General features: G+C 39.0%; 2 protein-coding genes across 6 annotated transcripts in view; one reads left to right on the top strand and one right to left on the bottom strand.

Moving 5' to 3' along the window:
* Positions 1-23,764, bottom strand: LOC101690503 (IKBKB interacting protein). 2 transcript variants are annotated; one of them, XM_004742930.3, is made up of 3 exons: positions 23,319-23,764; positions 15,133-15,250; positions 1-888 (listed from the first exon to the last, which is right to left on the bottom strand). In XM_004742930.3, exons 1-3 carry the CDS (start codon positions 23,492-23,494, stop codon positions 133-135), a joined length of 1,050 nt encoding a protein of 349 aa, XP_004742987.1. In that variant the 5' UTR covers positions 23,495-23,764; the 3' UTR covers positions 1-132. The 2 variants fall into 2 exon arrangements, with proteins under 2 accessions (XP_004742987.1, XP_004742986.1); XM_004742929.3 differs by lacking the exon at positions 1-888 and adding an exon at positions 8,036-10,807.
* Positions 23,765-23,902: 138 nt separating this feature from the next.
* APAF1 (apoptotic peptidase activating factor 1) overlaps positions 23,903-27,710 on the top strand; it is a 90,288-nt gene continuing 86,480 nt past the window's right edge. For 2 of the 4 annotated variants that reach the window (XM_004742935.3, XM_004742931.3), the window contains exons 1-3: positions 23,948-24,091; positions 27,067-27,192; positions 27,475-27,649. In XM_004742935.3, the coding sequence (XP_004742992.1) occupies positions 27,512-27,649 (138 nt within the window). In that variant the 5' untranslated portion in view covers positions 23,948-24,091; positions 27,067-27,192; positions 27,475-27,511. The other 2 variants (XM_004742933.3, XM_004742932.3) reach the window with 2 other exon arrangements.

Raw genomic sequence — 27,710 nt, 5'->3', positions numbered from 1 at the left:
TTTAAATGAGATTTCCTTTATTCAGTTTCACAAATCAAACACAAAATGATATTTGCTCCAAAATTCATTATTTCTGAGTTGTCAGTCATGATATTAAAAAAGTTATTTCCGTTTCATCTAAATAATTTCAAACTAATTCATGTCTGAAATGTGTGTTATTTCATCTTTCATATCCTTAATCTCAGCTTGGACTACTGTTAAATTAGATATTTTTTCATTTAAGAAAGCAATTTCTTTCTCTCTTTGTAGTAAGTCAGTAACCAATCTCCCAATGCGTTGCGTTAAATCATTTACCAATGGTTCCAAACGGGAAAAGTCCTTCTTTAGATTATACACCTTTGGTTTTAGATCATTTGCAAAAGTCACTGTCTTCATAACTTTAGCTCTGTCACTTTCTAAGCTTAAAAACCTATCTGTGTGCTTGTTGAAATCATTCTTTAGCTCTGAAAGTATCTTCTTAACAGAGTTAATTCTTTGTGAATTTTCAGATGCTGTCTTTCGGAGCATTGCTGTTCGGTCAATGCTACTTGAGAGAAGATCACCTATGTTTTTTACTGTATCTTTTTCAACTTTTTCAATTTTATTTTCTAATTCTTGAGCAGAATCTGTCAGTGATGTTACATCAGTTATTAATCCTGAAATACGTCGTATATCTGTTTTTACAGTTGTAATCTTGAGACCAACATCTTTTGCCATGGAAGTTGCACTTTGGTCTACTTTTGTCACATCTTGAGAAAGAGTTGTCAAATTGTTATTCAGTATATTCTGTTTTTCAATTATCCTGTCAGACCAAGTTTTCACTTCATAAATTTCCTCCTGTAGACGCTTTAGATGAGCAATTATTTGAAAAGACTTCCACTGTTCCATGATAGCTTCAGACTTCTGACACTGTAAGAAAATACCATAATAATTAAATTGATTAAAAGCTTAATATATAAAATACAAGTTGAATTTTGAACTTTAGTAAGTTCAATAATAAGTTCAATTAAAGTTAATAACTTTACCATTCTTCCTGAAAGCATGGTAAAAGATGTATCAAATGTATTACTAATAATTAAGAAGGAAAACATGAAGGCAATTTCATAAAATGTCACTAGAAAGACATTTTTTATATTATTAACTATGACATTTTTTATACTAGTAAAAAAGACATTTATACTATATTTTATACACTAGAAAGACTATTTTTATACTAACAGTTCTCTGTACAGTGGCAAAAGAGGCTAAACGAGAGACTGTGAGGTATTTCTTCTTGCTGGAGAAGAGAGGAGGAAGCCTCCTCTAGATAAGCTTTGGTAGATTTGTGGGCGTCAAACAAGGCAACATAATTTTTGAAACACAAGTTTGTTGGTAGCTATTTCTAGTGCTAGAATGAAAGGACCAATGTTCAAGACTCCATGTATATATGCTTTATTGTCCTATTACTTTTAAAGATTTTATCTTTAAGTAATCTCCATACCCAATGTGGGATTTGAGCTTATAACCCAGAGATCAAGACTCGCATGCTCTACTGAGTTAGCCAGGTGCCCCTGTCCTATTAATTTTATGAATACTTTTCTGGGGTACTTATCCATGAGACCCTGAATAATTCAATTGACTAATTCTTAAGTTTCTACTATGTTAGACATACCAATTATGAGGGATAAAAAGATGAGTACAGCTTGGGCTGTGACCTCAACTCAGTTTAGTAGTTTAGTAGAGAAGACAGGTATGTAAAAAACAAAACAATCAACAAACAAACAAACAAACAAAAACCTATCTTCAAAATCCTAAGATCCTGTGATTCCAAATACAGGTGATTCTCAACTTTGGTATATTTCTATGCCATATTCCTTACCATCCACCTGTAAATTGTCATTTTGGTTTAACCTGGATACAGTTTTTTTCCTGGTCCCATCCAACCCCTAGTTGATGAACATTTTGAGCCACACAACTGCCTGACAGTATTTCATTATTTTTGCTGTTTGTGGTAATGTTTGTATGAATGTGTGTGTGTGTGTGTGTTTAAATAGCAGTGTTAGAGAAGCTGAACATTTTGTTATTTTTGAATATTTAAAATTTTTTGCAAGTTTTTATTTAAATGGCCATTTATTTAAATGTGGCTATTTTTCTCCTTCTAGATGTGCAGTTCTGTCAGCATTCAGAATATTTATCTGTCTGTGTTCTAGGGATGAGGTAAGCATAGGGTCCCCTACTATTCCAATATTTTATTTATTTATATTTTTTTAGGATTTTATTTATTTATTTGACAGAGAGAGATGACAAGCAGGGAGAGAGGCAGGCAGAGAGGGAGGCAGAGAGAGGGGAGGAAGCAGGCTCCCCAACGAGCAGAGAGCCCAACGTGGGGCTCGATCCCAGGACCCTGAGATCATGACCCGAGCCGAAGGCAGCGGCTTAACCCACTGAGCCATCCAGGCGCCCTTACTCAGATATCTTAATTCCTCCTTCTGAATATTTGAAATTTTATTGTATTGTGTCATCAGTTAATAAAATTAAGAGGGAAAGGGAAAAAAAAGTGTGGATTATAGTGACAATAGGGTCAATACATGGGATATAATCTCATAATACCTAACTGAAAATTATAACAGGAATAGTCAGGTAAAACTAATGAACTTGAATCAGAAGATTACCTGAAGCTCAGTTATGGAGGAAAACAAATTAAAGGATGTGTGTAAAATATATTGTCAAAGCCTATGTCTAAAGACAGATACACATTGTGATTATACTGAAAGAGGAGTCCCCTTTATAACGTGTAAGTCAATCGAATGGCTTTCACACATTTATTTATTTTAATTTTTTTAAAGATTTTATTTATTTATTTCACAGACAGATCACAAGTAGGCAGAGAGAGAGGAGGAAGCAGGCTTCCCGCTGAGCAGAGAGCCTGATGCAGGGCTCGGTCCCAGGACCCTGGGATCATGACCTGAGCCAAAGGCAGAGGCTTTAACCCACTGAGGCACCCAGGCGCCCCGACTTTCACACATTTAACATTAAACTCATTTTCTAGGAAAGCATTGTCTTATAATTTATTTATTTTAAAGATTTATTTATTTATTTTAGAGGGGGGAGGAGGGCAGAGGGAGAGGAAAAAAGTGTCTTAAGCAGACTCCACTGAGTGCAGAGCCAGAAGTGGGGCTTGATCCCACTTCCCTGAGATCATGACCTGAGCCAAAACCAAAAGTCGGATGGTTAACCGTGTCACCCAGGCACCTTGGAAAGCATTGTTTTAAAGTGGAGATTGTCTATAACTGTGTACTAGTAATCAAAACTAACTTACTTGGATATATCAAGAGGATATAATACTAAGTGAAATAAATCAGAGAAAGACAAATACCATATGATTTCACTCATATGTGGAATTTAAGAAATTTAACAAAGAACCAAACTATTAAATATAGAGACCAAAACTGGTGGTTGCAGGAGGGAAGATTGGTAGGGGGATGGGTGAAATAGGTGATGGAGATTAAGAGTACACTTATTATGATAAGCACTGAGTAATGTATAGAATTGTTGAATCATTATATTGTACAACTGAAACTAGTATAACACTGTGTTAATTATGCTTGAATTAAAAAAAATAAAATTTTGTTTTAAAATCCTAGGGAACTAACTTGATCCAACAACATTTACTAGGTATGTATGTGTTAGTATGATCAAGAACAGTCTCTGCTTTTAAGGAGTTTATAGTTTAGTCTGGGAAAGAAAATGTCAATAAACAGATAATTTGAAATAGGAAAACGAAGGTGCGCCTGGGTGGCTCAGTCAGTTAAACATCCACCTCTTGATTTTGGCTCAGGTCATGATGTCGGGGTCCCGGGACTGAGCCCTGGAGTTGGGCTCTGAGCTCAGCAGGGGAATTTGCTTAAAGATTCTCTTTCTCCTTTTCCCTTTGCTCTTCCCCCCTCCCCAAATAAATATATCTTTAAGAATAAATAAATAGGGCACCTGGGTGGCTCAGTTGGTTAAGCAACTGCCTTCGGCTCAGGTCATGATCCGAGTCCCGGGTTCAAGTTCTGCATGGGGCTCCCAGCTCCACAGGGAGTCTCCTTCTTCCTCTGACCTTCTTCCCTCTCATGCTCTCTCTCACTCTCTCTTTCAAATAAATAAATAAAGTCTTAAAAAAAAAAGAATAAATAAATCAGAAAACAAGGAATTAAATATGCAGGCTGAAAGGAGTTTTACAAAATAAGATCTACAGTTTCTTCTAAAGAGTTAAATGTTTTATTTCCAAAATAATTGTATATTTCAATATTTTTATGAATTAACATTATAAAATTGCATTTGCCTGGTTTACTATCTTAAAATTATCTCAAAAATTGAAAAATATCTCAAAAATTTCTTTTGAGATTATTTTGATAACATTAACATGGTTTTATATAATGCAAGCAAAAATTTATTTATAGGATATTTAGGATATATAGGATATTTATAGGATATTATTTTTATGGCGCTTAAAAAAGGAGTAAAAGTATAACTGCAAAATAATGATGAGCTGAAATGGAACAGAACAGTTATCTCAAAGTAATTCCCTCTTTTAGCCCCATTATATATGTTTGATTTCAAAATGTATTTTAGGATTTTTCTTCTCAAGTTTAGGCTATATTAATTATTGGTGGGGGGAGGTGCCCCCAAATGTTTTTCAGTAGAGAAGTTAGACGACAGTTAAAATGTTATTATGGGTATGACATTGAAGAGTAACCGCAGGGGTGCCTGGGTGGCTCAGTTGGTTAAGTTTCTGACTTCAGATCAGTTCAGATCATGGGTTCTGGGATCAAGCCTGACAGCTGGCTCCCCACTTAGTGGGGAGTCTGCTTATCCCTCTTCCTCTGTCTGTCCCCTAGTAGCCTGTGCTCTCTCTCTTGCTCTCAAAAAATAAATAAAATTAAAAGAAAAAAAAAAAAAGAGTAACCACAATCAGGAAGGAAATCAAGTAGTGCTTGCAAAAGCATGTTTTATTTTTAGGGGAAAGGTTTTGCAAGTGTATTTGCTGAAACAGAGACTCCAAAGGGTGAAGAAAGTAGATGGCTTATTTAATTCATTACTAGGTTATTGTTTATTAATGTATTTACTCTAATAGAGTAAATGTAGCCTAACAGCATTACACAGTTTAGACTCCTCGGAAAGAATTTACTTTATTCTTAGAAGGATCAGATCATTAAGAAACTGTTAGTAAGACTCTGTCTTTCCCTTGGTAGGTTATAAAAGCAATTTATCATGAACTTCTATTGATCTTTACTACAATATTTATGAATATAGTGTAGGAATAGTCTTGAAATTATTTCACAGAATTATTATTTTTTTAAACAACTTTATTGATTTGAGAGAGAGAGAGAGCACAAGCAGGGTGAGGAGCAGAGGGAGAAGCAAGCTCCCTGCTGAGCAGGAAGCCCAACTCAGAACTCGATCCCAGGACTCTGGGATCACGACCTGGGCCAAAGGCAGACAGTTAACGACTGAGCCATCCAGACATCCCGCACAGAATTTTTTTTTTTAATACCTAGGGCTTGTTAAACCATTTGCCTAGAATGAATAGACGTTTTGGAGAGTCCACCAATAGCTCAAAAGATTTTTACCAAATTCCTATCATATATACAGGATACTAAGCTAGATGCTCTCTGGATCTACAAGAGTAGTATGGGTCAAGGGAATGATTTCTGGGTCCACCTGGCTTTCCAAAAACTTTGCTAAAGGATCTTTGATCTTTGTAACTAAAGGACGGGGAAATTTTATTAATCTCTAAAATTAAAAACCACATAAAGCCAGAAGAGGCCTTAGAGAGTTTTTGATACAATTTCCTCATTTTACAAATTAAAAAACTGAGCCCCAAAATAAATGCCCAAGAACACACAGTTAGTGGCAAAGCCTAGATTAGAAGAGTCTGGTCTAGGCTCTTTCTCCACTGCTTTCTAACTATTCCCTAAACATTTATTGGTTCTTTTTTATGCCCAAGGCCCAAACCATTTTAGGTCATAGTTACAACTTTTGGGTGACTTACAGTCTCATTTAAAGGCAATGTGGTAGTGGACACATTTGGCTGAATTACAGTTTTTTAATTCTCAAGATGGTTCTTTTATTTTTTTTTTATGATTTTATTTATTTATTTGAGAGGAATAGAGAGAGAGAGTGAGAGGAGAGAGGTCAGCTGGAGAAGCAGACTCCCTGGACTCCCCAGACTCCAGGGAACTGGATGTGGGACTCAATCCCAGGACTCCAGGATCACGTCCTGAGCCAAAGGCAGTTGCTTAACCAACTGAGCCACCCAGACGCCCTCTCAAGATGGTTCTATTGAGAGTGGATTTCTTGTGATTTTTCCCCCCTGGTTGAATAGTAGCAGATTGCATTGTACAGCGGGAGGTCAATGGCCTCTGGAGCTAGACAGATTTAGCAGTGTGATTCCAGTTTCCTAACCTTGCTAAGCCTCAATTTCCTCATTTTTTAAAATGGGTGTCAGGCTAGCAAAGTTGTAGTGCAAAGTAGGGATAATACAGGTCATTGTAGATACTCAATACACAGAGCTGTTACTGTGATGATGTTGAATGTAGAATTCCTAGCAATTTTCGACACGTAATAGGCTCCAATGCTAGTTCTCTCCTCCCTTGCTGTGAAAGCTGGGATGGAGCATTTTGTGTTTTATTAAATTAATAGTTCATAGCTAAACTGAAAAAAAAAAAAAAAAAAAAAACCAAAAACAAATGCTGGGTAAATTTGCAGAGCTTTTGCCAACAATGCACATAGTATAGAGAGAAATAAATCTTTTTTCATGTGCTTTTTTCATGTGAATTTGCAGTGTAATTTAAAAATAAATTTTTAGTATTATTAATGACATCATATTAAGCTTTGATCAAGATTATAGATTCATAGAAAGGTCTGTAATCAGGTTGAGATTAAAAACAAGGCCATTAGCTTTGTATCAGTGTTAACCAGTTTTCTATGAAACCATAAGCTAATAAATCAACATTTTTCATTATAAAATATAAAAGTACAGTTAATCAACAAGCTTCTAATCATTAGGCAATATTTAAGGAAATATTACTATAAATATATTTTTAAACTTTGCATCCAAAAGTTAAAAAAAATCAGGTGTTTATTTTGTAAAAGTGATTTATTAATACTAAATTTAAAAAATGGACCCAATAGTACTCTATATAAGAAATTAATTGATATAGAATTTATTATCAATTACAAAGATACAAAAATGTGTCTTAGAATATGGAAATCTTCCTTAAAGGAAAGACTAACAATGTAATTTAATATTTGATACACAGGGAAGGTTTTGAAATTTCAAGTATCTGTGTTATATAAATGAATGTAAGAAACACAGGAAGACAGATTAGGTATATCTAAATCTCTCTACTGAGAATTTTTTTTTTAAAGATTTTATCTGGGGTGCCTGGGTGGCTCACTTGTTAAGCGGCTGCCTTTGGCTCAGGTCATGATTGCCGGGTCCTGGGATTGAGCCCCACATTGGGCTCCTTGCTCAGCTGGAAGCCTCTCCCACTCCCCCTGTTTATGTTCCTTCTCTCTCTCTGGGAAATAACTGAATAAAATCTCTCTCTCTTTTTTTTTTCTCTCTCTCTTTTTTAAAGATTTTATTTATTTATTTGCCACAGAGAGAGAGAGAGAGGGAGTACAGCAGGGGGAGCAGCAGGCAGAGGCAGAAGCAGGCAGATGGTGGACTCCATCCCAGGACTCTGGAATCAAGATCCTAGCAGAAGGCAGCCATCCTGTACTGACAATTTTTCATAGGAAAACCTTGAGTAAAGGAAAATATACATATAGAGATGTACATAATATGTATATAAATATACACAATAGTTTTCTGATGAAATACTTGTAGAAGGGTAGTTTTTGTTTCCCTCTTGACAGTCACTACAGAACACAGTGGTCACCTGGTTTCCATTTACTTTCTGTAGCGATTACTATAGTATATACAATTTAATAATAATGTATCAAATCTGATGATGGGCTAAACAAACAAACAATGAGAGATAACATCTGCCATGAGATGACAGAGGTTGAAACAACAAAATTCTAGTGAATTTTAGAATCTATTTTATTAGCATTAAAATAAAGGCAGACAAGTACAATTTTGTCAGTGCACACAGAGAGGAATTTACACACTCAGACATTAAGGAATTTAATGTTAAGATTCCAGATATTAATGATATGCTCCTTAATAGTAGCATTCTTTCAGGCTTATTTTTATGACCCATGGCTGTCTACCATAGGCCCTCCTAACCCCAAAGTAGAACTTGTTTGGAATTTGTCCATAAATGTGCAAATGTACATAATAAAACTACCTGACCTCAACTGACTGCTTTCAAGTTCTTGAAAGTGCTTAATTACACTGACACTACATTATTAAACTGGGACTACAGTTGACTACTGGCATGAAGACACAAGTAGAAACAGTACTTCCATATGCAGTTGACTCAGTTTTCAACACCAAGTTTGGACACTCTTTTTTTTTTTTAAAGATTTTTTTCATTTATTTATTTGACAGAGAGAAATCACAAGTAGGCAGAGAGGCAGGCAGAGAGAGAGAGAGGAGGAAGCAGGCTCCCTGCTGAGCAGAGAGCCCGATGTGGGACTCAATCCCAGGACCCTGAGATCATGACCTGAGCCGAAGGCAGTGGCTTAACCCACTGAGCCACCCAGGCGCCCCTGGACACTCTTGATACATCAGTTACCAATAAGTCTTATGTGCTTCCCCAACTCTGCACATTTCCAATTATCATTTTTGGAAAAATCTGACTAGATCTCCCCTTAATCACATCTCAGTATGTCCACATCTTATTCCTTATGACTCCATTATATGATTTAGAGTAAAATAAAATCATCATGTAAAACAAATTTGGTTGGGTAATTAGTCTGGGAACTCTTTAAAACAATGACATACATTTAATTACCATAGTTATCATAATTTCTTAATATGTTGCTTTTTCCTCTTTAAAAGAGGCCACAGGTGTATTGGTATTTTTTTATATTGTAGGTAGAATAATTTATCTAGGGATCATGTATCTAGCAAACTCAAGACTCTGTAACACAGTTAGAACCTTTAAAAAAAAAAAAAAGGCCCAGGTATACAAAGATATTCCAAAAATCTATACTTCATACATACTTAATTCATAGGTAAAACTTTCAATAATAATATATTTACTTTTTTTAATTAAATTTTTTAAAGTCATCTCTATGTGCAACATGGGGCTCAAACTCATGACTGTGAGATCAAGAGTCAGGCACACCCATTTTTACTCTTCCTTAAAAATTCTTACAAGTATCTACAATACACTTAAGAACCTTAATAAAAAGTAAAAATATTTCCCAGGCTCCACAGTTTTCAAAAAGTACATATTGATTCACAGCAAATCACCTCATGTTTTCCTTTGGTCATGTCATTTTTCATTTTAGACAAAATTCCTATGAACTTGGTGGTCTGGATCTTAGCCTGCAGTAAAGTACAAAGGAAATGCTGAACTGGTTAGGCGGGCACATTATCTACCAACCAACCTGGCAGTGACAGTGGGCCAATGGGTCACATCTTTAGGTGATAGAAACATATAAGAAATAGACGTAAGTTTTGAAAAAAATAGCAAACTAGGGTCATTTAGTGAGAAGGGAAACACTCCTCAATAGCTTCCAGAGGAATTAATATATTTGGCTCCAATATAATAGCTGAAATTCATAATAATGTCATTACTTATTAGAAAAACATTAAAAATGTTAAGTATATTGCTTTAAAACGATGGAGATATATTTTGGAAATACTTCGATTTACAATGCCTAAAATGAAATAAATTTTATTGCTTAAACAGATAAGCTGTCATTATGTGGATAATCATGGTGTGGATATGTCACTATTACTGGCCGTGTAATGTAGGATAAAGTGAGGCATATCAAAATAATGCAGAAGTATGGAACTAATAAATTTATGTATAACAATATGGTCATCAGAATAAATGTGGTGCATTTAAAAGTCACTGTCAATTCCTTTATTTTCTAGATTATATTCTTCTAAAGTTCCCTTTTCTCTTGTTCTTGAATATACCATAAAATCATGAACTTTTCCTTTTAGAACATCCAGGTCATTTTGCATCTTTAATATGCTATTATCATACTGAATTCTTTCAAGGGTTTTCTGCATCTCCATTATTTCAGATACTGCTTTCAGCATATCATCTTCCATATTAAACATCTGAGTAGTTAAGTCTTCCATTTTTTTTTCTGTCCCGATCAGATCCTGAGAGACTCTGAGAACAGAGCGAATAGCACTCTCAATTGTTGGCAAATGTGTCTTGCATTCTTCAACTTTGGGTTCATAGCTGGAAAGTTTATTAGTCAGGTCTTCATCTCTGGCAAAGAGAGCATGCTGTTCCTCTTCAAGCTTTTCAACTGCTTTTGTATCAGAGCCAAGCTGCTCCTCTACTCGTAGAAGATCCTCTTCTTCTTGTCTTTTTACTGTTCTAATATTTCTTAGTGTGCTATCTTCCAAATCTTTAAGCCTTTCAGTGAGCAATTTTATTTCTTGTTCAGCTGAGTTAATTTGGACAGTCACTTGAGAATGTATGTGTTTTGATTCTGATTTGAAAATGTCTGTATTAATATTCATTTCTTCTAGGGTTCTTTTCCAGAAATCTGAAACATTCTGGAATTTCTCATTAAGGCTTTGCATTTTTTGGGTGAGTAATTCTTCACTATTTTGGATGTCATGCATGATACTTTGGAGGCTGGATACTTCCTGCTCAAACTGGGTCACCAAAGACATGGATGATGTCGCTTCCTGCAGGATACTTTCAGTAGACTCAAGCTGTATTTGTAACACAAAACAATTCCCAAGGCTACTTAATAACTTTTTAAAAATTTTTTTTTTTTTTTTAAGAGAGAGAGAGACAGAGAGCATGAACAAGGGAGGGGAGAGGGGTAAATAGAAGAGGGAGAGAGAGAATCCACGATGGGTGTGGAGCCTAACATGGGGCTTGATCTCAGGACACTGAGATCATGACCTGAGCCAAAATCAGGAGTGAGACACTTAACCACTGAGCCACTCAGGTGCCCCTTAATAACTTTTATATTAGGCAAATACACTTTAACAAGCACATGCCCAGTTCAAATTCTGAAGATGTCTAAAATATCCAAGTATATCAGAACCGTAATGGCAGAAACATTCATTACTTTAGCAGTTGTTTTAACCGATTTTAAAACAAATGTGACATATGAGCACTATGGTAGAAAAACACACACCTGAATTTATAAACCTAAATATTTGTACATTTTCATGGAGGGACATTCAACAGAGAAATAATGTTAAAGAAGTCTGAAGTATATCATATTTCCTTCTTTTCTTACTCCAATGGAAAGCAACTTAGTTGTCATTCTTATAGTTATTCAGCTTTTTTAGAAACTGTAACTGAGTTAATAAAATTTGTTAAGTTTCCTAAATTCTCTGATTCTGGAAGAGTTTCTGCCTGAAAATTTCTTGACTGACCTCTTATAGAGAAGGTACCAGAATCAGATGTTATAGATATAACAAAAGCAGAAATGAATAAAAGTCCAATCTAGTGAGGTAACTCACATCAAATAGTTACATGTGCTAAGTATCTGTAAATTGTGGTAAGCTCCTGGCATTTCCTCATATGTGTCCAGAATATGGGACGCTGTGGACTTCTTTTAGCTTATTCTCACACATAGATAACAGCTTCAGAGACTACAGGAAAGCCTAGAATGATTGTTAACTTACTAAGTGTTTGCAGCAATGTGTTGAAAGTATAATACTGTACAAAACGTGGTTCTGCCCTTAAGCAGCTTGGTTTAACTGGGGAGAAAGCCAAGTCTACATGTGTTATGACAGGGGAAGAGCTATGGAAGCACTTACGTGGGGGACCCAAACCAGACTTCAAGGATCAAGGAAAATATTCTAGAAGTATTATCTAATATCTGCTCCTAGTTACTTCTTTTCTGAATCATACTACCATGCTATAGCCAGATGAAGCTTTTAAACACTGCTATGCACATCATGGTATGACATTAGAAAACCTACAATGTTCCTTAATACTTCTAGGATACAGTCCCAAATTTACCTGTGTATGCTCTTCTTCCCTCCTTGTTGCTTAGCTCACTTCTGTCTTGCCTTCAAGGCCTAGAGCAGATGCCAGCTCCTCAGGGCAGCATTCCTCCATAGCCCAAACTCCGGGAACACCTATTGTGTTGTGTATTTGATACTTGTTTGGCACTCAGCACATAAAATTAGAGAATTTCTGAGAATTCGCTCTATGTCCGACCTTGTGCTAGACACTAAATATGAAAATAGAGACATAATATAGTTCTTGACTTCACAGTTTGACAGAGGAGATATCATTTTGGATCTTTTACATCACATATCTGGAGTCCCACTAAGATTTACTGATTATCCTCTGTTCCATTATTAAGAACTAGGATACAGAGAGAAAGAGTGTTTGCTTTAAAGAGCAGAAAAGGAGGTAGATTAATAAACTCACAAGCTTCCTATTCCTATCATGATAGAATTATCATGAGGAGAATGGATGCTCTGAGTCTGGAGCCGAATGAGGAAAGGCTTAGAAGTGACTTTGAAATCTGACTCTTGAAGAGACTGATGTTAGTAGTCAGGTGAAGATATGAGAGCTTCTAAATTCCTTAGGAGAAGAGACTCTTGTGCCTTTCTGTAGCTCCCATATCTTAGGGAATAAAAAACATGTTTGTTGACATTTAGGAAGAAGAATGGCCATAAATCTTCTGGGCCCACCCCAATCAAGACCTGAAGCAATTCCAGGTGATAGTTAGAAACAGTGTGTAACAGTACTGACTGAAACCTTATTTAAAAGTCATTTTTAGGGGTGCCTGACTGGCTCAGTTGATAGAGCATACAACTCTTGATCTTTGGGGCTGTAAGTTTGAGTCCCACACTGGGTATAGATATTACTTAAAAATAAAACCTTTTGGGGCACCTGGGTGGCTCAGTCGTTGAGCGTCTGCCTTTAGCTCGATCATGATCCCAGGGTCTTGGGATAGAAGCCCACATCCGGCTCCCTACTCGGTGGGAGGCCTGCTTCTTCCTCTTCCACTCCCCCTGCTTGTGTTCCCTCTCTCACTGTCTCTCTCTCTCTGTCAAATAAATAAATAAAATGTAAAAAAAAAAAAGACTTTAAAAAATTATCTTTAATGTACACATGTAGCTATTATAAAAGATCCTTTAAAAATCAGTATTTGTACATCAGAAATACTGTTAAGTTTAGTTGTCTTATTGTCAGCCTTTTGAAGACAAGTTTATCTTCATCTATGGTAATTTCCTGTTTAGGGTGTTCACCAGAGCATCACTGTACATCTGGAGGCAATATACCCAAGCAGACCCCAAATACAAGACCAACTTTCCAGAATAGTAAAGGTCTCAAGATTGAATCTGAAAATATACAGTGACTAGTATGTTATAATAATTTGCATTTATGGACTGACAATATAACCTAACAGTTTTTTTCATTTTTTAAAAGAGCTTAATACCTTAAATTTACTACTATTTAAAGTTTTTGAAGTTTGCATATATATTATATCACATCTGATCCTTTAAAAAATCTTGTTTTTCTCACTTAATAAATGATGAAAAGAGGCTAAGAGAAGTTAAAGTGATTTTTTTCCAAGGTTACACAATTGTGATGAGAGTCCCCATCTAGTTGTTTTCCCCTCCTACTGATTATGCTGACCTTTAGGCCCAGCTTTGAGAAAGGGCAGCTATTGTTGAATTACTCCCAGGGAAGCCTGGGAGAGAAAGAGCTTTGCAAAGACAGTATTTCTTGGGTAATGATATTTTAAAAATCTGCCTTAAAAGGCATTTTAATTGCTACCATTTTTTTTTAAATGGCAATGTCTGTTTTTTTTTTTTTTAAGATTTTATTTATTTATTTGACAGAGATCACAAGTAGGCAGAGAGAGAGAGAGAGAGGAGGAGGCAGGCTCCCTGCTGAGCAGAGAGCCTGATGTGGGGCTCGATCCCAGGACCCTGGGATCATGACCTGAGCCGAAGGCAGAGGCTTAACCCACTGAGCCACCCAGGTGCCCCTGCTACCAAATTTTTCATTTCTTCAAAATTTGTTTTCAATAGCCTTCAAGTATACGGAGTTTCTATCTCCTGGGATTTATTTTTCTATAACTGTTCCCTCTGATTAGAGGAGCTCTTAACAAGTATAACCAGATTCCGACTTCAGCCTTCTGTCAAAATACCCACTTCTGCAGCAGTATGCAGCTTCTTCCCGAGGCCGTTGGGCTCACCCTCTGTGGAATCCCCTGGCACGTATGAGTGATGCATAATCTTCATCTATGGCTTTTCTGGGGGACTGATTATATGCTAATTCTATGCATGAAGCCACAGGAACTCAGACCCTCTATTTCATTTTTCTGTTTTTTTTTTGTAAATCCTTGCTCACCTTGGTGCCAAGCACAAGTCCTGTCTACCTTATGACATAAGTAAAGATTTAGTGAATGAATAAAAGAACAAAGAAGGCATGTTTCCCAACGATAGCTTGGTTCCTGGTAGCCAAACAAGTCCCGCATGATGCAGTATTGATTGCAGCTGACCTCTCCTGAGAAGCATGGTAGTTAAAAATTTTTTATGTCTCACATTTCTAAGAATTTCGGTAACAATGCATTTGCATTTGTAGTTTGAAGAAACACAACATACACATGGATTTTAATTTTCTTTTGGCTATAGGGCCAATATTTATTTTTAGATCAGTCACTCTGATATGCAGATGTATACAAATTTTCCAACTAGAAAGTAGAGAAAAAAAAACCCTGATGGACCTTTGCCCAGCAAGCGCTGTTGCTATTTTAATTTTATACCTAAAGACCAATCATATTTTCAGTGCTCTAGACATTTGATATTCAAATAGAAAATTGGGGCCACATCAATATAAATAGTAACATTTATATTACAAAAAACCAACACTGTCTTTTCAAAATAATCTGAGTCTAAATTGGACTGAAGGGAGAAATGTACAAAAACCAGTGAGAGTTAAAACAGTAATGGTCTAAAAGGCAGGAAAACGGAAGCATGGAGTACAAGGGTGGTAGCAGGGAAGAAAAACGGGGAATCTATGCAAGTAAGCCAATTAGTAAGTAATTTACCTTTTCTGAAATTAAACTGATTTTACTTTGAAGTCCTTGGAACTTGTTGGTTTCTATTTTCAGTAACTGGCATTGGCTTTCCACCTTTGCAAACTTTTCAGACTGATGAAATACAAACCTAGAAAAAAAAAAAAAAGAAAACACTACCCCCTAATTCATATCCATTTAAGTTTGAATTTTAAAGAAACATTTTATACTTCTGGCAAGGACACCATAAATTCTGGTATGAGTAGTGAAAGCTTTTAGTTTATTTCAACAAATTAATAGAAGGTGAAACTCTATCCTGTTCAAGTCCTAGTGAGATGGTAGTGATAGCTGTCTGTGTAAGAAATGTTTTGGAGGGAGAAATGATGAATTACCTAGAACAAGATATGGGATCGCTACTATTTTTCTCTAGGTCATATTTGGGCAATATCTAGAAAATAAGTTTATTCATACTGAAATGTAGAAGTAAGAGTTACCTATATAAAAATATTTTAAATTAAAATGTAGGAGAGAAATAAAGCCTTGGAGTGGAACAGAAAGATGATGACTAGTAGTTGAAAAATAACAAGTCAAAACTATGAAAACAGGGGGGCGCCTGGGTGGCTCAGTGGGTTAAAGCCTCTGCCTTCAGCTCGGGTCATGATCTCAGGGTCCTGGGATCAAGTCCCGCATCGGGCTCTCTGCTCAGCAGGGAGCCTGCTTCCTCCTCTCTATCTCTCTGTCATCTGCCTTTCTGCCTACTTGTGATCTCTCTCTTAAACAAACAAACAAACAAACAAACTATGAGAACAGGAGTCATTGTCAAAGTGGCAATAGAACATATATGCAACGCAGGGTGTATAACAATTGGTTATACCCAATATACGAGTCATAAAGGTATACTTTAGATGCCACTCTAAAATTGGAGTGTATTCTTCATCTGGTAAGTAGTAAAGATTGAAGAAGCATAAAAAAGTTATCCCAATCTTAAAAACAATAAATAGACTTTTGGGGTCACCTGGGTGACTCAATTGTTAAGGGTCTGCCTTTGGCTCAGGTCATCATCCCAGGGTCTTGGGATCAAATCCCACTTCGGGATCCCTGCTCAGTGAGGACCCTGCTTTTCCCTTTGCCCCTCTCACTGTTGCTCATGAATAAGTAAATAAAATCTTTTTAAAATAATAAACAGACTTTTGTTTATAGACTTTTATATATAGGACTGGAAATAAGCAAATGCCAAAGAAATGCTTTGGAGCTAATACCATTTTGGTTCATCTACTTTTGACTCAATTCTTTGGGCTCAGAAAAAGCAGGAGTTAAAATTCTTTCTGTATTTATTGAGTCATCAAAAAGTGGTGGGGCAGAGCCCTATGAAGAGAGGGCTTAAATCATAGTACATAGACCAGTGGTTCAAAAACTTTGCTACATATTGGAGTCACTTGTCTGCTTTTAAAAAGTCTAATGCCTGGGTCCCACCCACAGAAATTCTGACTTATGTGATTTGGATATTGGAAATCTTAAAAGCTCCCCAGATTGAGTACTCAGTCAAGCTGGCAAGCACTAATTGATAGTGTTTTATGACACTGATTTCCATTGAGAGACAAACATTTAAAGATTGAAAAAGGAAAGATGAAAGACTTCTAAACTTTGTGTATTATTCCAAAGGTGATGATGCTTCAAATTTGTGTTATTAGGCTAACTTGCTATAAAACTGTCCAAAACTAAAATGGACTTTTTGCCTTTTGAACAATGTTTATAATATTGGATAAAATAAATATATTTTTAAAAATAGTTTCATTTATTTATTTGACAGATCACAAGTAGGCAGAGGCAGACGGGGGCGGGGGGTGGGAAGGAAGCTCCCTGTTGAGCAGAGAGCCAGATGCGGGACTTGATCCCAGGACCCTGAGATCACAACCTGAGCTGAAGACAGAGGCTTAACCCAATGAGCCACTCAGGCACCCCCAAATAAGTACTTTAAAAAAAAATTATTTATTTTAGAGATAGAGAGAGAGCCTGAGTAGTGGGGGAGGGGGAGGAGCAAAGAGGGAGAGGGACAAGCAGACTTATGGCTGAGCATGGAGCCCAACATAGGGCTCAATCTCACGACCCTGAGATATCAACCTGAGCCAAAATCAAGAATCAGATGCTTAACCGACTGAGCCACCCAGGCACCCCATAAAATAAGTTTCTTCTAATGATGGCCAGTGTCTGTTCTATGAGATAATAGCCAATTAAGTAAGCACAGGTTACATAACTAGCATAAACTGACTTTTCTCTTCTGTGTGAATGTAACTTTTTTTTTTTTTTTAAAGATTTTATTTGACAGAGAGAGAGATCACAAGTAGGCAGAGAGAGGAAAGGAAGCAGGCTCCCTGCCCAGCAGAGAGCCCGATGTGGGGCTTGATCCCAGGACCCTGGGATCATGACCTGAGCCGAAGGCAGAGGCTTTAACCCACTGAGCCACCCAGGTGCCCCTGAATGTAACTTTTAAATAACCTTCCTGGTTATTAGGAAATGCTATTATTCTAATTTTCAAAGATGAAAGTGTAAACTTATTTTTTTTTTATATTGGCTGTTTCATTCTTGGATTTTAAGAGATCCTTTTTAGAGTATAGGCTTATCTGAAATTATCACACAGAGACCAAGGATAGAGAACACCTTAAGGAAATAAGTCTAATTTCAGAGATTAGTTTTATCACTCATTACTCCAGTGTTATCTCAGGGATTTATCCTGTAGATCAGAATGTTTATTCAGAATAAAACTGTATTAGTATAAGAGACTTTTTGTGAAGGTTGATCCTCTACTACAACACATTATAGCGCTCTCCATTTTATTAAATATTTTAATGTCTATTTCTGAATTTCTCTTCAAAATTCTAATATTAAGCAAAACCTTGAAGAAAACTATATCATGCTAGTGCAGATGTCATCTCTGATGATAATTTGTAGGTTTCTTTCATGGTTAGCTTCTCAACAACAAAAAAAGATTTATCGTTACTACATATGAAAAATAATGCATATAAGAAAAAACAAGCATAGAGGTGCCTGGGTGTCTTAGTTGATTAAGCATCTGCCTTTGGCTCAGGTCATGATCCCAGGATCCTGAGATCTTTGGGCTCTCTGCTCAGTGGGGAGCCTGCTTCTCCCCTTCTCTCTCCCTCTGCCTTCTTCTCTCTCTACCTGCGGCTCTGCCTGCTTGTGCTCTGTCAAATAAATAAATAACATCTTTAAAAAAATAAAAAGCACAAAGTTGACTCTGGGCTAGTAATGAGAAAATGAAAAGTGGTTTGTACATGCGAAGTTAAAATACTTTCATTTTATTTATCACTTAGATGTCCCAAGCAGTTTTCTAAAATGATCTGTAAAAACTAACTCATTTAACATTAAGGAAGAGGATGATTTTCTAGAAGTCAATGTTGACAAAAGGTAACTTCAATCCTGAAAGACTAAATTTTTGAAACTGGCATCCAGGTTAGTGTCCAATGTGCTTTGTTTCCTTTTTATGAATCACAGGTATACAAATATACATTAAAAAAAAAGATTTATTTGTCCCCCTGCTTGTCCTACACAAGCAGGAGGAACAGCAGGCAGAGGGAGAAGCAAGCTCCCTCCTGAGCAAGGAGCCCGATATGGGACTCAATCCTAGGACCCTGGGATCATGACCTGAGCCGAAGGCAGACGCTTAACTGACTGAGCCACCCAAGTGTCCTAACATTTTTTTTTAAAGTAGGCTCCACATGAGTATGGAACCCAACATGAGGCTTAAACTCACAACTGTGAAATTGAGACCTGAGCTGAGATTAAAAGTCAGATGTGGGATACCTTGGTGGCTCGCTCAGTCGGGTAAGCATCTGCCTTTGGCCCAGGTCATGATCTGGGAGTCCTGGGATAGAGTCCTGCATCAGGCTCCTTGCACATTAGAGAGCCTGCTTCTCCCTCTGCCTGCAGATCCCCCTGCATGTGCGCTCTCTCTCTCTCTCTGACAAACAAAACAAAACAAAACAAAGTCAGATGCTTAACCAATCAGAGGCATATTCTAATAGAAGTTCAAGGCCCCCTTACTCCCTTTCTCAATTTAGATGAGGGAGACAGGGTCTGCTAAGAGCTATAGTTTCTTTAGAAAAGGACTAGAAATAGTTCCGGACTAGGGATTTTTATTTCTAAGGTTTTGGCCTCTTAGGTTAGTATCAGAGGGGGAAGCATATCATACTGCATAAGAGTGTAGAACTAAGCAAATTTGGCTCTGCCATTTACTAGCTGTATAATCAACTTGGGCAAGTTATTTATCTTTGCTGTAGTTTCTTCATCTGTAAAGTGGAAATCGTAATACTTCACAGGGTTGTGGTGGAGATTAAATAAGTTCAAATTTATGCAGTCAGGGTATCACACATCAGTTATTCTTTTTAAGTACCTTGGCTATTTCTTTCAGACTGCTTTGTGCGGCTGCTTTTCCATCCCTCTGACAAACCTATAGCGGTATAAAGGATCAGGTTCTCCTCCTGCTTACACCTGATGCCCCAGGCCTGTCCACCTTTGAAAAAGTGTTGGGTTTAAAGCAAATCAAAGATGGAATGTACAGATTAGGCCACTTACAGGAAGAGAACTCTCTTACCCTATTTTGGGACTGTTTCTCATTATCACATGGGAAAAGGATATAGGAGAAAGGACCCCAGGTTAACTGATTAGTTTCAGTGTGGGCCTTACAAGAGGAATCTTTGACTCCTTTGGAATCCATTGCAGTCTATAGACACCTTATACTGATTCAGAGCCTGTAGGACAAAACAGTGTTCATTTCCTTAGGGTGTTTCCTCTCCACAGCTTCTTTAGTAATCTTAGATGGTGGCAGATAGTTGATTGAGGACTTAACAGGATTTCTGATTGTTTCAACTTAATAATGAAAAAGAGGCAAATAAACAAAGGAAGCTGTCATTATGGATCTTCTGGAAGAAAGGAGTTCCAGGGCCATGTCGGTACCCATTCAGCCATGTTTCATACTACAGCTTCATTTCTAGGCACAATACTGAATGTCCAGGAAAGTAATGACCATATTCCATTTAAAATCAGGGCATTTAGGGGCACCTGGTGGGTCAGTTGGTTAAGCATCTACCGTCAGCTCAGCTCATGATCCCTGGTTCTGGGATCGAGCCTGCATCAGGATCCCTACTCAGCAGGGAGTCTGCTTCTCCCTCTCCTTCTGTGTGCTTGCTCTCTTTCGCTCATTCTCAAATAAACAAATAAGTAAATAAGTCTTAAAAAAAAAATCAGAGCATTTTAAAGCATAACCCTTTCAGATAAAACTTCACTTACCAAAAAAAAAAAAAAAAAAAGCAAGAAAAGATAAAAAATGAGGTTAGTGAAAGCTTTCAATATAACTTGTGTCTTGACTATAAGCACTAACAGTAAATTCCTGCACTAAAGTGTCTGCTTTTCAGGTTTTCCTTTATAGATTTCTTTTTTTAAAGAGATGGAGGAGTTTAGGGGAGAGGGGCAGAAGGAAAGGAAAACAGAGAGAATCTTAAGCAGACTCCATGCCCATCTTGGGGCATGATCCCACAACCCTGAGATCATGACGTAAGCTGAAATCGAGAATTGGACACTTAACCGACAAAACCACCCAGGTGCCCCTATGGATTTATATTAGTGTTTTCCCAGAACATAAACTAAAGTACTGAAAAGCTGAACATTCTGTGATGTAATTTATCTCATATGAATATGAATCTTTGGATAATCAAGATTCAATACATAACTAAAACCAGTTGTATTAGGTTCCAGAGAGAAGCAACATATACAGATGATCCCAAGCTTATAATGGTTTGACTTAGATTTTTTGACTTTACGATGGTATGTGACATGCACTCAGTAAAAAATGTACTTTGAATTTTGACCATTTCCTGGAGTAGCAGTGAGACCCTGATCCTCTCCTTGCTTGGATTCTTTCCCCTGATTCTAGGCAGTGGTTGCAGCAGCAGCTCCCTGTGAGCCACGTGACCATGATTCACTTACAACCAATCTGTACCCATACAAGCATTCTTTTTTTTTTTTTTAACTTTCAGTACAGTATTCAGTAAACTACATAAGATATTCAGTACTTTCTTGTAAAAATAAGCTTGTGAGATGATTTTGCTCAACTGTTTACTAATGTGAAGTGTTCTGAACATATTTAAGATAGGTTAGGCTTAGCTATGATGTCTGGTAGATGAGGTATATTAAAGCATTTTTGATTTATATTTTCAGCTTACAATGGGTTTACTGAGAAGGAAGTCCATCCTAATTCAAGAAAGATCTGTATCTTTTAGACTACTAGCCCTATTACAGAATGATTTTCTCAGTATAAAAGGGTTTTTATTTACCTAAAGAAGGTTATGCATTTTAAGACATAAGAGCAATTTACAAAATTTAAAAAAGGGTAAGTTTAGTCTTTTAAGATCAAAAATAAAAATATAAACAAAATGCTGTATTACTAAGATAAGCATCTTTTTAAAAAAAGAGAACCTGTATTTATTTATTTAAAAAAATTTTTTAAAAATTTATTTGACAGGGGCGCCCGGGTGGCTCAGTTGGTTAAGCAGCTGCTTTCGGCTCGGGTCATGATTCCAGAGTCCTGGAATCGAGCCCCGCATCGGGCTCCCTACTCAGCAGAGAGCCTGCTTCTCTCTCTCCCTGCCGCTCTACTTACTTGTGCTCTCTCTCTAGCTCTCTGTCAAATAAACAAATAAAATATAAAAAAAAAATTTATTTGACAGAGATGACAAGTAGGCAGAGAGGCAGGCAGAGAGAGAGGAGGAAGCAGGTTCCCTACTGAGCAGAGAGCCCGACCCAGGGCTCAATCCCAGGACCCTCGGATCATGACCTGAGCCGAAGGCAGAGGCTTTAACCCGCGGAGCCACCCAGGCGCCCCGTATTTATTTATTTTTAAAAGATTTTATTTATTTATTTGACAGAGGAACACAGGCAGAGCAGCAGGCAGAGGGAGGAGAAGCAGGCTCCCCACTGAGCAGGGAGCCTAATATGCAGTGGAATCCCAGGACCTGGGATCATGACCTCAGCCAAAGCCAAACAGCCAAACGCCTAACCAACTGAGCCACCCCAGTACCCCTTGAAGAGACATCCACTTTATAACATCCACTTTATTGTAACAGATGTTTTATCAATTACCAGTCAGGATGAGTCACCAGTACAGTATAACTCAAAATTTACCGCAATCAAAAATAGTCTGGACTAAAGGAAGTCCTGGGGCCCTCCTAGAATTCGATTACTCTTGAAGACAAATAACTATCTTCTAAATACTTTAAAAATCAGGGGAAAGTGGAGGGAAATTCTAATTTAAGGCATCAGTCTGGTTATTTTTATTTATTTGAGAGACACCAGAGAGAGCGCCCCCCAGCGAGAGCATGACCTGGGCAATGGGGCAGGGGCAGAAAGACAGGCAGGCAAGGCCCCACTCCAGCCTCCAAGCCCAGAACCTCAGGATCATGACCTGAGCCAAAGGAGGCAGTTAACCGACTGTGCCACCCAGGAGCCCCTTAAGGTTATTTCCAACACTCATTTTTTTTTTTTCTGTAACAACAATGTATCGCTATTTACTTGGTTTAAAAACTACAGATGTTCAGTTTTAGGTGAACACAAATGCTACACTCTCGTCATTTTACAGTGCTACAATTCAATCTGTAACTTCGGAATACACTTGAAATTCATAACACACGAACAATGATGGCAAGACGAGAAATCCTCCAAACTCTGATAATTGTCATTAACGTTTGTTGCCCGAGAGCATACTGAATTCTTTAAAGACTGCGAACGTTGCCATTAGACATTTATGGGGTGAGGGTGGGGCAACTGAGTCCAAGGCAAATGAGGAGCGGACAGGAAATGGTGGGTTACAAAACCCGAGAAGCTTCCGACGTGTAGTAGGCACTTGATAAAGTTTGGCCAAATCCGCATCCCTTTAGAATGACTGACTCATTCACAGACCTTAGTCTCAACTCGTTAAGCGACCGAATCACATTAATAAAAGGAAAAATGAGTTTCAAGAAACGAGCGAAAAGGGAAAAAAAAAAAAAGGATGCGCTGTCCCTTTTCTGGGATCGAGGCAGAGGAACAAAAGCCGCAGGACAGGGGTTGGGAGGTTAGCGGGATGCTGAGCCGGGCGAGGCCCCGAGAAGAACCGGGCGACCGCGGGAGGCCGGACACAGGGCTCGGGCGGCCTCGCGTCCACTTACCAGGCCAGGCCCAGGCACGTCCCCAGCGACAGCAGGCTCACGCCGGTCCGGGGATCCACCCAGCCCTCGCCTCCACCGCCCCGGGCCTCGGGGCTCTTCCCGCCCTCGCTCCGCTTCCCCGGCTCGGACGGGGCTCCCTTGGGCCCCGACTTCTTCCGGCTTTTCACCTCCGACATGTCTGAGGACGCGACAAGCCCGGGGTAGCTTCTTCACCCTGGGGGGTCGGGACGTGGCCGCCTCAGCCTCTGCGGGACGCCCCCCCGGTAGCCGCGCCCCCTCCTGGACTAGGCGCCGCCCACAAACTTGCCCCTCTCCGGTCCCGGCCGTTCTCACTGCTTCACCGCGTACTTCAACCGCCCACCCTCTAGTTCCTTCAGCAGAGGAACCTGACGAGCCTCCTTCCCCTTTGCATTAATGCCGCAAACTGATGAAATCGTGGCTTCCCGGCGCGCGCGGCGCTGGGAGGCGTAGAGCGCGCCACGTGGAGCGCGCCGCCGCCTAGGTCCCCGGTCCTCGTAAGGAGGCGCGCCCCCGTGGCTTAGCCACGCCCCCGCCATGGCGCGCGCGGGCACTGGCGGCGGAGGGAGCGCGCGCGGCGGCGGCCGCTTCTCGGCGGCTCGGGGTGTGTATATTTGCGTGCGCGGGCGCGCGCTGTCCTGGCTAGGCGGGCCCGGTGCGTTTTGACTGCTCCGCGGTTCTGGGGCGGGGAGGAGGAGGTTTCCAGTGGACGCTGGTTCTTTTATTCCTGGACGGACGGGGCGAGGAAGCCAAAGGTGAGACGTCTGGGCCGTCAGCGACCTGCCAGGACCTGAAGTCGAGGCGGAGTCCGGAGTGGCGCCGGACTTCGGCCGGGGTGCAGCTGCCGCTGGAAGGAAAGAGCGAGAGGCAGCTCGAGTGCCCTCCTCCCTTTGTGCCTGGGGTGGGGTCCACGAAGGGCGGGCCTTAGACCCGGCCTCACCTCGGCGGTCCGGGACTGTGTGGTGGGTCAGTGGGGGTGACGTCTGCCTCTCCGCGGGTCAGAGGTTTCCGGGGGTCTTGAGGCGCCCCGGACTGAGAAGGCTCTGGAGGGGCACCTGGGAGGCCCGGAATTGCCCCGGGGCCTCGCGCCGATCCCTGCGTTCTCTTTAGGAAGTCCCCTTTGCTTACCTCCCCAGCCGCGCCCCCCCACCCCCACCTGGACTTCCCAGTCTGTCTGTCCTTGCAGGGCTGTCTTTCCCAATAAGACCGTTGTGCACAGGTTTGGGTAAGTTGGCGCCTCGCTTTTCTGTCGGAGCTGGGTTCTCTGGAGGTTCAGTAGCCGATTTCAGGGACTCAGAATTCTGGGACAGGGAATAGTTGAGAACCATCCTGCTCCTGTACCAGGAAGATAAACTACAGAAAGAGGAAGCAGCCAACTGTTACGGTTTCCCTGGATGAAATTCTCTTTACTCTCTATATCACATCTTTGAAGAGTTTGAGTTTTATCTTTTGATGTGGTTACAGGACGTGGGACGCTGAGAATTTGTTCGTAATATTAGGATTTGTTCAGAGTTTAAAAACGTATTTAAAATGTACATATTTGGTTTTAATAGGGCTGGGGAAAATTGGAAATTAGTTTCAGATTGTCAGAGGTGTCTGTTTAGCAATTTGATACACCCTAAAAAATTAACTAATGATTAAGGAATGTTTTGTTTCAGTTGAGGTCGTAGAACGTTAGTAACGTTTGAAAAATACCGTAGCCTTGATTCTGATCATAACTTTTTCTTTTATCCTTCAGTTTCATGCTAGTACTGGGCATTTGGTGAACCTTGACAAGTATAGACAATATTTTCCCATGTTTGCAAGTGCCACAAGTATATGGTCATTGTTGAAACTTAATGATTATCCCTCTTCTTTTGTACACTCTAAATTATTTGTGCTTATCCATATTTTTGCACTTAGGACATCACATTCTAATTATCTCTTCAAATTTTTTTCTCCCACTAGATTATGAATTCCTTCAGGGATATGATTTAATCTTCTCTGTAGACTTCAGGGCCTGGCACAGAGGAGGGGTTCAAATGTTTATTAAATGAATAAATTACTGAACACGTTTAGACACTGGCTACATTGGGTAGAGTTCTGTTAATGTTTTTAAAAACCTGCAAATATTCGGATTGGGTTTTATACCCATGGAAAATTTTGCATTGTATTTGAAATAAAGCTGGTAGAAACTTCTTAGAGTAGGGGTGGGAGGGAGGGCAGAGGGAGAGGGAGAACTCTTGAGAACTCTTTTTTTTTTTTTTTTTTTAAGATTTATTTATTTATGTGAGACAGAACGAGAGAGTAGGATAAATACTTCATGTGGGGGGAAGAACTGAAGGAGAGAGAAACTTAAGAAACAAACTCCCCAAGTGTGGAGCCAGACCCGGGACTGGATCTCACAATGCTTTGATCAGGACCTGAGGTGGTTACTTAATGGACTTCGTTACCCAGGTGCCCTGAGGGGGAGAGAGAGAATCTTACACAGGTTCCATGCTCAGCATGGCGCCTGATGCAGGGCTCCATCAGTCTCACGACCCTGAGATCATGACCTGAGTCAAAATCAAGAGTCATATGCTCAGGGGCGCCTGGGTGGCTCAGTAGGTTAAGCTCTGCCTCAGCTCAGGTCATGATCCCAGGGTCCTGGAATTGAGCCCCTCATTGGGATCTCTGCTCAGCAGGGAGCCTGCTTCCTCCTCTCTCTCTGCCTGCCTCTCTGCCTACTTGTGATCTCTCTCTCTGTCAAATAAATAAAATCTTAAAAAAAAAAAAAAAAAGTTAGACACTCAGCTGACTCTGAACCCCCGGGTGCCTCTCTTTGTATCCTCTTAATCTGAGGAATGACATCAGTGAGTATTTTCTGCTGCTTTTTCATACTTAGCAGCTCAGCTGAAACATTAATGGAGTAAGCATTTGAGAAATGTGTTTACAGATGAAGACCTAGAGCTGACACTCACCTTGAGTGAGAACAATGCTCTGTTTAGTCTTATATTGGGTAAAGACAAGTTTCTAAACATTAGGATTTCAGTATGATTGCTATTTATAAAAATCTTAAAAAGAAGATACAAAAGTGTTTTTAGTTACCTAAAGAAGTTTGTGCATTTTAAGACATAAGAGCAATTTACAAATTATAAAAAAAGTGGGCACCTGGGTGGCCCTGTTGGTCAGGCAACTGCCTTTGGCTTGGGTCATAGTCCCGGAGTCCCAGGATAGAGTCCTGCATCAGGCTCCCTGCTCAGTGGGGAGTCTACTGCTCCTTTTGACCCTCTCCCCTCTCATGCTCTCAAGTAAATAAATAAAAATCTTTAAAAAATATTATAAATATGAAATGTAAATTGAAAAAAATTAAGACTATAGAAATGATATAGAAACCCCCAAATCTTGCTACTTAGAAGTAACCCCAAGTATGTTATGTTGAGTAGACTTCCTAATGTCTCCCTATGTATTTATATGATGCTAATGCATGATTTGTGCTGTATATGGAATCACATTTCTGATTTTTTTAAATTAGCAGTGTGTAGTGAACATCTTTCCATGTCAGTACATGGAGAAGGGTCTTATTTTAAATGGCTGTATAATACTCTATTTTATATACATGCTCTAATTTTTTAAATCCATATTCAGAAAGATGGGCATGTAGGTTGTTTTCATGTTTGCTTGTTTTTTTAATTTTTGTTTTGTTTTCATCTTTTTTCCCCCTCACCTAAACATTCTCCGTTAACTCTTTTTTTTTTTATTTTTTTTAAAGTAGGCTCCAGGCACAGTGTGGGGTTTGACCTTACACCCTGAGATCAAGAGTCACATGCCGAACTGACTGAGCCACCGAGGGACCCCTGTGGATATTTTTGCATACATATGTGAATGTCTTGTTGAGGTAAATTTCTAGAAGTGGGATTTCTGGGTTAGAGAGAATACTCACTTGAAATGGTTTTATATCTTATTATATTGCTTTCCAGAAAAGTTGCATCCATTTTATACTCTTTTCAAGCAGGGCACATGAATACTCATTTTCTTACACCTTTGAAAGCCTGGGTTTTATCTGTTTCTAAAAATCTTTGCAAAAAGGTCTTATTTTCTTTATTTCTTATTACCAGTGAGGTTACACATCTTTTCATATCTTTATTGCCCTGACAAATATTGTGATTTTTGCCCAAAGCTCATGGTTGACCGGTCATCAAAAAATTTGAGGGAGGATGGACGCAAAAGCTCGAAACTGTTTGCTTCAACATAGAGAAGCCCTGGAAAAGGACATCAAAACATCCTACATCATGGATCGTATGATTAATGATGGAGTTTTAACAGTATCGGAGGAGGAAAAAGTAAAAAATGAGGTGAAGCCCTCTGTGGAAGTCTGTGCTATAAAATTTTTTTTTCTTTCTAATTTTTATTTAA

Source organism: Mustela putorius, unplaced genomic scaffold (assembly GCF_011764305.1).
Source record: "Mustela putorius furo isolate JIRA1106 unplaced genomic scaffold, ASM1176430v1.1 tig00000788_pilon_pilon_pilon, whole genome shotgun sequence".
NCBI classification, from domain to species: domain Eukaryota; kingdom Metazoa; phylum Chordata; class Mammalia; order Carnivora; family Mustelidae; genus Mustela; species Mustela putorius.
This window is presented reverse-complemented; position numbering and strand designations above follow the sequence as displayed.